The sequence below is a fragment of the Grus americana genome, chromosome 6 (assembly GCF_028858705.1).
Source record: "Grus americana isolate bGruAme1 chromosome 6, bGruAme1.mat, whole genome shotgun sequence".
Taxonomy (NCBI): Eukaryota; Metazoa; Chordata; class Aves; order Gruiformes; family Gruidae; genus Grus; species Grus americana.
This window is the reverse complement of record NC_072857.1, coordinates 13,401,792-13,411,224: the sequence shown is the minus strand read 5'-3', so window position 1 is coordinate 13,411,224 and position 9,433 is coordinate 13,401,792. Positions and strand designations below refer to the sequence as shown.

Below are 9,433 nucleotides of genomic sequence, written 5' to 3'. Positions count from 1 at the left end.
AGTGTTGTGTTCCTGGAGGGTGGTTAGCAAATGCCTCATTCTTTCCTGTTCCTGGTTTTGGGAGAGCCTAGCATCTTCCTCTGGAAAAGCATCATTTGCAAGAGCCAGGCTGCATAGTGCGTTCCCAAGCCAGATCTGGGGAAGGGAAAAGAAAACTCAAACTTTCTCCGTAGGCTGCAGCAAGGAAGATGGGGATGTGCTTTTTGTAGCTTCGTATGCGCAGAGGTGGCCTGTAGGACCTTGTGGCCTTGATTGTGAATCTGCACATTACTCTGGTCTTAAATGTGTTTCTGTCCCAGGGCTGGGAGCAGAGGGAAGAAGGGAAGACCCAGAAGGACTTTAGTAGGGGCATCTCGCCTCCCTGACCCTTCCCTTTCCTAGGGGTAATGGGAGCGGGTGAGCCAGTGGGGAGTGGCAGTGAGAGATGGAGCTCTGCGGACTGCAGAAGCTTGATGGCTCATGATGAATCATCAGCGCTTGAACTGTGAACAAATAACCCCTGTTGGTACTCAATGGACTGCGCTGCGTGCACTGGCAGCTGGGAGGGGAGTGAGTCAGCGCAGGAGCACCGGAGAGTCTGACTCAACAGCCAGCACAGCTATTCTGAGCCACTTCAGCCTGAAGTGTGTTCCAGGGAGTGCTCTCTTGGATCATCTTTGTATTCTCTCACTGGGTTGTTGGGTTTGGTTTTTTTTCTCTCTATCTTGACGTCATTTCTGTGGGTTTTCTTTCCTTCAGTAAAAAGGGCACTTAAATAGTTGATTAACTGTTCTTTATTTATAGCACTGCCTGTTCAGCCCCTGCAGATCAATGGAAGTGCTGACCTGAAACTGCGAAACGGGTGAGCAGAGCTCCATGGCACAGGATGCAGCATAGACCTTGGGGCTGGTTGTTGAACTGGGGTCCGTCTGCTGGAATTGATTAACTACAGCCCAAGACCAGCAACCTCGTTAAACTGGCACTTGTTAAAGGACACGTTATCACTTCCAGACTGCCCTTTTCTAGTGCCAGTACACGTCTTTGTGCAGTAAACTGCATGAAGGAACTGATCTAGCTGGAACAGTCTTTATTTTTCAGCAGTGTTTGCTCCCAATCTGGTTCACCGCACAGTCCCGCGCACGCTATGCCAGTGTGCGGAGGAAGGCTTCTTCCTCCCTCTGTGGTGCCAGCTTTGAGTGGTCATTGAGCTGTAACACTATGTGGTAAACCGTCTGATTTTTCTTGCAGAATTTAACTGCTTCCAGTTCTGTTAGCATTGACAAGGATTTTCTCTTTGGGTAAATAATTTGCCTTCATTTTACTGCCAATTGATGACTTTGTGCTATAGAGCCTCACTTGCATTTTTCAGCTGGTAAGGCCATTATACACCCAGGCAATTAAGGAGAGCAGAAAGTGAACATGGATGACTCCTGGGGTCTGTGCGTGGCTACTGATCTGTTACTCAGTAGTCCATCTTCCCTCATTAAAGTACCGTCTGTTGCTGGATACTGCAGTGCAGCTGTACTAAAGTGTGTGTAGGGGCTGTTCAGAGAGCCTCCTGCCTGCTGAATTCATGGAGGGTCACTAAGGAAGGGTTTGATTTTGAAAGGAATAGTCCTTTACGGTATACACACCATATGCATGTTGTGGGTCAGGCATGAATTACTCGAAGATGGGTATCTCCTCGCAGGGTTGTCTGCCTCTGTGTATTGCCACTTCAAACTGCGGCACTTCTGGCTTGCGCTGGTTAGCCGTCACTGGAGGATTGCCCTGCCCAAGGGGAAAATGGCTGTCCTAAAACCAGTCCTTTCAAGAAAGGGGGAATACACTCCTTGTCTGAATGCCTGTTCACCTGCACGTTCACACTCTGGGTGTACAAAGGGCTAACCTGCTTCTGTTGGGGAAAATCTAAGAGCCTGAGCCCTGCAAAGGCGTTGTCTGCTCCCTGGGAAGCCTGCTGGCTCCCATCCAGTAGGGAGAGCTGTCTGGCTGCCTCTGGGTCTGTGCTGGGGCCCTGTGCAGCAGATTTTTGTGAAGTCTGGCAACCACCACAGCCTGTTGGAGACTTCAACAGGGACTGCAGAGAGCCTAAAGGGAAGAAAAAGCCTGAGGCTTCAGCCCCTGTGAAACAGTCTGGGGCCTTGTGCTCTTTGTATGTTTTGGTTACTGGGATCTGCTCTGTGACTTTCTTGTGACCTCCAGGCTGCCCACTCTCCTCTGCCAGCCCTCCCCAAAGCACCCAGAGACATTTCACTTGAGTCTTCCCACGGATGTGACTCTGACACTGCAAGGGAGGTTCCTGCACTGGAGGGAAGGGTTCAAAACCACCTGCCAGTGAAACAAAAGGGTTCCTTTGCCTGCTCCTACGCAGAGCACCTTCCCTGGGAGGGCTCTTTGCAGTCTGGGTCTTCTCAGCTGTGGCTGAGAGAGTTTCTCAGGGATGCAAAGCCTCTGCTGGTGGAGATCACACTGGGGCAGGATTTGAGCTGGGGAGTTGCAAATTATCATTACATTCATCCCTGCTAGAGGACCTAGAGCCTAATGCCAGCTTCTCAGCTTTTTCCAGCTATGCAACTGCTCCCAGTCAAGCCTGGGCAGAAACCAGTGCTGGAGGATGCTCTGCCTGTCTTCTGATTCCTTATTAGGGTTCCTCACCCTCTGTTGAAGAGGACCCTCTATGTTCTATTGCCTAACTTTTCCATCCATGTTGTAGAAAGGTTTCCCTTAGGGGACCACCTTCAGCTTCCTCAGGGAGATGTCTTTTTTTCTAATGAGTGCCCTTGGAGCTTGCCTGGAGTTCTTGGACTGTGCAGTGTTACTGTCAAAACGTTGTGGGGTTTTTTAATTGCTTGTACCTGTCTCTAATCATATTGATATTCAGCAGCCTCTGTGAGAAATAAGGTAGTTTGTTTGTCTGCCTGATTGGTAAGACTGTATTCCAGTGTAGTGACAGAAAGTCACTCAACAGTGACAGTGAGATCTTTGAACTTTTATCTGATCCCTGTCAGGAGGACAGTTTCCTCCACTGCTTTTGATTCCAGGTTTTTCCAATTTCAAGTCAGAGAATGTCAGCCTAATTCCAGCTTAATCTCACCTGGTTCCCCAGCATACATTTAAGAGGAGACATGGCTGACATTATGACATCATGAAAAGAGAGTTACTACAGCTGCCTCATCCATGGCAGGGATAGCTTTGACAGGGTGCTAGAAGACTTGAATTATCTTCCCTTTGAGGATGTCAGGGACGAGCAAGAGAGTGCAAGATTCACCAGAATCTCCTGCTGGATATCTGTCTTCCTGGGACTTTATCTCTGTAATAGATTCATGTGCATCAAATGATTGAAGTTCCCCAAGGTAGGAGATCTGAGATGATCTCTGAGCTTTTTTCCAGGATTTGGGATGCACGAAGTCAGTCTCAGTCTCCAATGACAGCTACAGTAGGTTCTTGCTGTCAGACCAAAGCTGGCGCTCCCTTTCAGAGGCGTTCTTGATCACATAGCGGAGACCCACGCTGAACACATCCTCACTTCTGTTAAGGACAACCAGGAATGTATGAGAACACCATGGAGGGAAGATCTCCATTTACTAAAGCAGAAGTCTCTGCCCTCTAAAGTATTCACTCTTCATCTCCCTGTGGTTTTTTTCAGGCTTTCCCACTTAGCCTGCTCACTCTTAGAGTAGCTACTCCTCCTTTCCTTGGCACCTGCTCTCAGAGGGGACTCTTAATCCAGTGTTGTGTCATCTTGTGAGCTTGAAACTATACGGACTCTTTGATAGTTTTTCTGGTAAATGGCCAGTAAGACTCATCCTAAATTCTTTTTAAAGGTCATTTATGAGTTTTGATAAATCAATGGAGTAATCTGACTTTCTCTTTTTTTGCCCCTAACGTGGTCTGTTTGTACTAGCCGGGTCAGTTCAGTGGGCAGGAGTCTTTAAAAGTAATCTTAGTATTGTCAGTCATGGCTTCTGAGAGGCATAAAAACATTATGGAGCCTTGGGACGGCCAGTTTGGAACAAATAATTGCTTTCTTGGCTTATAGACAACCCTGTTCCCAAGTACTCTGGGTTATAATAGCATTTTATAAGGTTTGTTAATTAGAAATGGAAAAATACAGCACAACTAATCTCCAGAGCTGCCAAGTAAGATGTGCACATGTGATACTGAAAGACCTCGAACTTCCCAGAAGAGGGATCATCCAGTTCCGAAAGGTGCCTGAGGATTATAGAAACCTGCTGCCTTGGCAGTGTGCCGCCACTCCTTGCCCTTCCTATGCAGACTCACCCCACAGCACGAGCCCTTGTGGGGCCAGAGAGATGGTTCTGTGCTCGTGCTCCCTTTCAACACCTGTAATTTAAACGCAGGCAAGCAGCTAAGTACACACCAGACATGTAAAAGATAAATAACACTGGAAGCACAACCTCTGTCTAGTTTGACAGGTTCAACCATCAGGCTGTCCCAGATCAAAGAGCCTGTACTGTTCCCTGGCTCACAGGTTTTTTTAGGACAGGGTTACAGCAGCAAGTACATGTCCTGCTTGCAGCTCAACACCCGGCAATTATTTACGGACCTTATTTTGGGGAGAGTTTGCCTGGTTCAGAGGAAACAGGCCATGATTACCAGGAGTCTGGCAGGCAGGTGTTTCCTGTGATACCTAGAAAAACCCTGAATCTGACAAATTGAACAATCACCCAAACACAAGATTGATGCTAAATATCAGACCTTTTACATATACTTATTGTTCTCTAACCTTTTTGAACAGCCAGGGTGACTGAAGGTATCTTGATTTAAAGATACGACGGTACAAACAGTCCCCAGCTGGTTTTGAGTGTGAATTAGTGTGGAGAAAATCATTGTGCTAGAAAGCAATCAAAAATGTTCCAGAAAGCAGCAGCTTTCTGTGGCTGTGAAAGCCACTTGCTATTTGGATAAATTAAGCTATTAGGCTTACTGTACTTATGCCTTCCCTTATCAAAACTCTCCACTGGAGGTAACGAAGAGAAGGTAGCTGTGCCGTTTTGATCATGGGAGAGAAAACAAAGGTGCTACAAGCTGTTGCTTTTTGCATGTTTGGAGAATGGGGCTTGAAGGCCGTTAGGTGCAGATCTGTCATGACAGCATTGGGGAAATCTTCCTCCAGCAGCTGCTCTGCTTAGACATCCATCTATTTGAAAAATAAGCAACAAATTTATAAAAGTAATGCCTCGTGCTCATTACTGGCTGTTCAGTGTGTATTTTGGGGGAACAAACAAACTATTGTCTAACGACTAGAAATAGCTGGAGGGAATTCCAACTCGCTGCTGCTGCCCTAACAAGCATGTTGGCAGCTATTGCTCAGCTGTGTGCTGCCACCCTCATGTCTTGGGTATGTGTTTGTAAAGCCTCCAGATGATTCAACAATTCCCATTTCCTCAAGGACAAAATGAAGCATTAGAGTGCTGGATGGTGCAGATGGAGATAGAATACAGCCAGTGTGCACACATCCCACTGCTGGTGTCCGCCTCAGCGCCCGGGGCAGCATAACAAGCACCAGCAGCCGTGGCAGGAGGACGAAGCACTGGGCACGGTTTCAACACCTGCTCAGGCCTTGGGTCAGTGGTGACTTACAAGACTAGGGCTACCTACGTGAAGGTAGCTTCTGTCCACTTTTGTTTGTGTGCTCACTGATACTGGGTGATCTCTGGAGAAATACACAAATATGCTTCCTTGTATGAAACCTCCTGTAAAATAAATGCCTGTAACAGAAATATGTTGTGGGGAGTGAATAATACTGATTGGCCTTGTCTTTACCCTGGGATCTGAGAGAACATTTACAGGTTGTCCTCTCTGAGATCCACTGACCAAAATTCAGGCTCCTTTAATTCAGCCTCTAGGGCTGTAATCTGGCCTTTGCTGTGTAAGTCACAGCGTGACATTTTGCCGATCTTGTAATCGCAAGGCCACAGGCAGCAGTAACGTCAGGCTGAAAAGGTTAAACCCTGTTTGCCTTTTCACCATTGTTCAGCTTCGAGTCATTGCCCTGCTGCGGAGCCGAGAGAGGCTGGACCTTATGGGAGAGTGCTTTTGTGGCCTTGGCTTCGGCTCTTGCATCTGGTGCGCTGGGGCCAGACCTGCCCAGGCAGGACTGCGGCCAGAGCGTAAGGTTTTATGCCAATCTATTGTTGTCTAGGGAGACATAAGGTAGCAGGCTTGGACCATTCTCCCAGTCTCATTAGGAGTAGCCCTTGAATTCTGTTCAGGGGATCCAAAGAACAGACATAGGCACATTGTTCACCTGAATGTCACCCACACTAAATGAAATATCTACTCCAGAAAACAAGTATTTAAAAGAATACCCACCTAAAGTCATTGAAATATAATTATTAAAACCTTTTATGTTACTCTACAGTACAATGTAAATTGTTCCTTTCAATTAAATTTTGGAATGCACTAGATTACATCATTTAAATAATCTCAAACTTTTAAGTTCACTATTAGTGGTAGCGGAGCTATATTTACATACACTTCTGAGATATTTCAGATGTAGAGTTACGTTCCAGTCCCCAAGTCAGTTAAATAACAGACTTTCAGTGGGAATATACTGCTCTTCCACAGGTTCTATGCATATTTGGGGTGCATGTGTCAGAGAGCAAGAACTCTTTTTATTCTTGTCTGCTTTTTTTTTTCTTTGCTGTATGCATGCAGCTGAATCTGAGCAAATTGATCTCTACTTGACTTGGATTAAAGATGAAAGACCTTTCTTTTTAAACAAGTATTTTGACTGAATATACAGAGGTGAATAATGAAATACAGTCCTTAGGAGTAGTTGTGGAAAACATCATTTTCTCTAATTTTCCTCCCCTGTTGCATAATACTGCACCTAATTTTGACCCTGACTTTACCTAATGCTGATGAAATACAGTCAATGGTGGAAACTTCTCTCATGTTGTCAAGACTGGCTTTCAACACAATCCATGCAATGGCAAGCATCATACATCATTCTCCCACAGTGCAATATTGACAAGTTAAACTCAGTATTTTCCTCCAGAGATCTGCTCCTCAAGGGAAGCCCATCTCTGTATGTACATCAGCCACAAACAAGTTGAGTCCTGAGGCCGGAGACCAGAACTAGGCTGTAATACTTGGTTCCAGTGCTGCCAAGAGTCTTCATGGGCCAGGCTCCTCCCTGCGTGGTCCATGGAGCAGAGCAAGTTCAAGCCACTGGGGCTCTTGATGGTTCCCGCACACGGCACTGGCCAAGCCAAGTCTCCCTGCGTGCTGCCCGTGCGGGACTCAGGGCCTGGTGTGAGGGGTGCTGATCATGATGTTGGGCAGTGCGTTCCGCCGCTTCTTCCAGGAGCCCAGCTCCCTCGAGTATCGCCTGATCTGCCTGAACCAGTGGTGAGTCCGTGCCCGGTCACTGTCCCGGAACACAAATGCCTCCCGCCTGATCTCAATGAGTTCAAAAGTGTCATCGCAGTCAGGATCAGTGGAGACGATGCAATTACTCAGCCTCAAGGGCTCCCTGAGCAAATGGAACTTGCCGTTATTTTTGTCCCTGATGAGTACCAGCACGGCGTCCTTCACAGGCCCTGGCTCAGCTGACTCCAGGCTGGACTCAGACACGCGCTTCATGTTCACCAGGAGGAGGACCTGCATGTTCTGGAACTTCAGGGTCTTGCTGCCTTTCTTCACCCACTGGCCATCAGGGGGCTGGGCCAGCTGCAGAGACCCCTCCATCACAAATCGTGTTTCTTCCCGCAGCCAACCTACAGTTTTGAGGGCAGTTTCTCTCATCTCAATGTTGATGACCTCCCTCTTTTTCTTGCTGTCCTGGCGAAAGGAGCGGAGGGTCCATGTGTTCCCTTCCTGCTTGGTTTTCATGTTGATGTGCTCCAGGTGGGACTCGATGCGGCTCTTAGCCTCCCGCAGGCTGCCATGATCTGGGTGGTACTCAGTGGTGGCCTTGATGATTCTGCTGAGCAGCAGTGGGTACTTAGTGACTCTTTGCAAAGGAGCCATCAGGAAAGACCTCAAGTTCATCCGCCGCAGCGCTGTGTTGTCATTCTGGGAGACATTGAGGAATATTCTGCAGGGATTTAAGAAGAAGGAATGAAATGGTGGCTGTTCTGCCAGCAGCTGCTGCAATCCTAAATGCAAATGAACAGTGTGGTGCTGAGAGCTGCTGGGCACTGCAGCCCCCGCTTTGGTTTTAACAGCCTTGTGAATTCTGTCTTCTCAAGAACTAACAACGATTTCTGCAGCTGTGCTCAGGTGCAGAACAGTGACGAGGTGCCTGCAACACTAGCACAGAACATCCTGGCAGTCTTCTATTAAATCATTATAAAACAATGAGGGTGTGATCTTTCTCTGGTACACACTGACGTAGGCCTGAGGCAGATACATCAGTTGATATCAGATTACATTAATTTGTAGCTCCTTTCATCATTAGATTACAAAGCACTCTAAACAAGAATTCAGTACTGTCATCATTTAAGCTGTTGCAGTGGAAAGAGAGGTGACCTGCCTGACATTGCCCAACAGGCCAGGGCTAGGAAAGGGAAACAAATCCAAGTCATGCATGCTTCACACAGTGGCCTTCCCCAGTGGAAATCCAAACCGTGCTATGGTGCAGGGACTGAGAGCTGTTCTCACCTGGGTGTTGTTTGGTGATAGTTCAGCCCAGCAGTCAGTGGACAAACACTGGTGCCACAAAATACAGTATACAGCTGGGGACCAGCTGGCTGCCTCAGCGGAGACGGCAAGGGGTTAATGTATTTTGGAGAGTGAATTGCTCTGGTCACCCCAAGAGCGAGCAGCTCATCAGTGAAGAACGCTAGCATCAAAACTTTCAAATAGTTGAGCTGACAAAGGCTTGGCCCTCAGTCTGGTGCCTTCCTGTCCCCACAGCCTGGAAGAATACGCTCAGAGCTTTTCTCACCTGAGCAACTCTTTCTCCTTCTCCAGCGCGTTGAGCATATTCACAGAGGAGGACTGCTGAAGACAGTAGGTCTGAAAGGCTGGCAGCATGTTGACGAACTCTAGAAATATTTCGCCGATGCACACGGTCATCAGGTCATCATCACCCTGCAAGCATGCAATACAGCCCCTGCTGGGTTAGCTCGGGAGAGGCACAAGCATGGAGCCTGCATTCAGTCCTATCAGCATGAACCTACGGCAGGATCTGGAGAACACCACAGGTGGAACGGGGCTCATCCTTCCTGGTGGAAAGGCAGTCCCTGTAGGTCCTGGGGAAGAGTGTGTGGGGAGGGGAAGGAAAGCTGGTCTAACTGCTTCCTCTTCTACACATAAAGAGATGTCTTCTCTGCTTCTGTGGGCTCAGTCAGCTCACTAGAGCAGGGGCTCAAAGGCCAGAGTGAACCTGCCAGTTGGAGAGCATACTGGGGCCCTTCTTGCCGGCAGGTCTGCCAGAAGGCTAATACAGCAGTGCATAAATTAACAGCGCATTTAGGAGCAA

At 47.8% G+C, this 9,433-nt stretch overlaps 1 protein-coding gene across 4 annotated transcripts in view; it reads right to left on the bottom strand.

Annotated features, from left to right (window-relative positions):
- Positions 1–812: 812 nt before the first annotated feature.
- LOC129207803 (myosin-M heavy chain-like) overlaps positions 813–9,433 on the bottom strand; it is a 52,190-nt gene continuing 43,569 nt past the window's right edge. For all 4 annotated transcript variants that reach the window (XM_054829265.1, XM_054829267.1, XM_054829269.1 and 1 more), the window contains 2 exons: positions 8,897–9,042; positions 813–8,044 (listed from right to left, as the gene is read on the bottom strand). In XM_054829265.1, the coding sequence (XP_054685240.1) occupies positions 7,249–8,044; positions 8,897–9,042 (942 nt within the window). In that variant the 3' untranslated portion in view covers positions 813–7,248. The remainder of the gene's footprint in view (positions 8,045–8,896; positions 9,043–9,433) is intronic.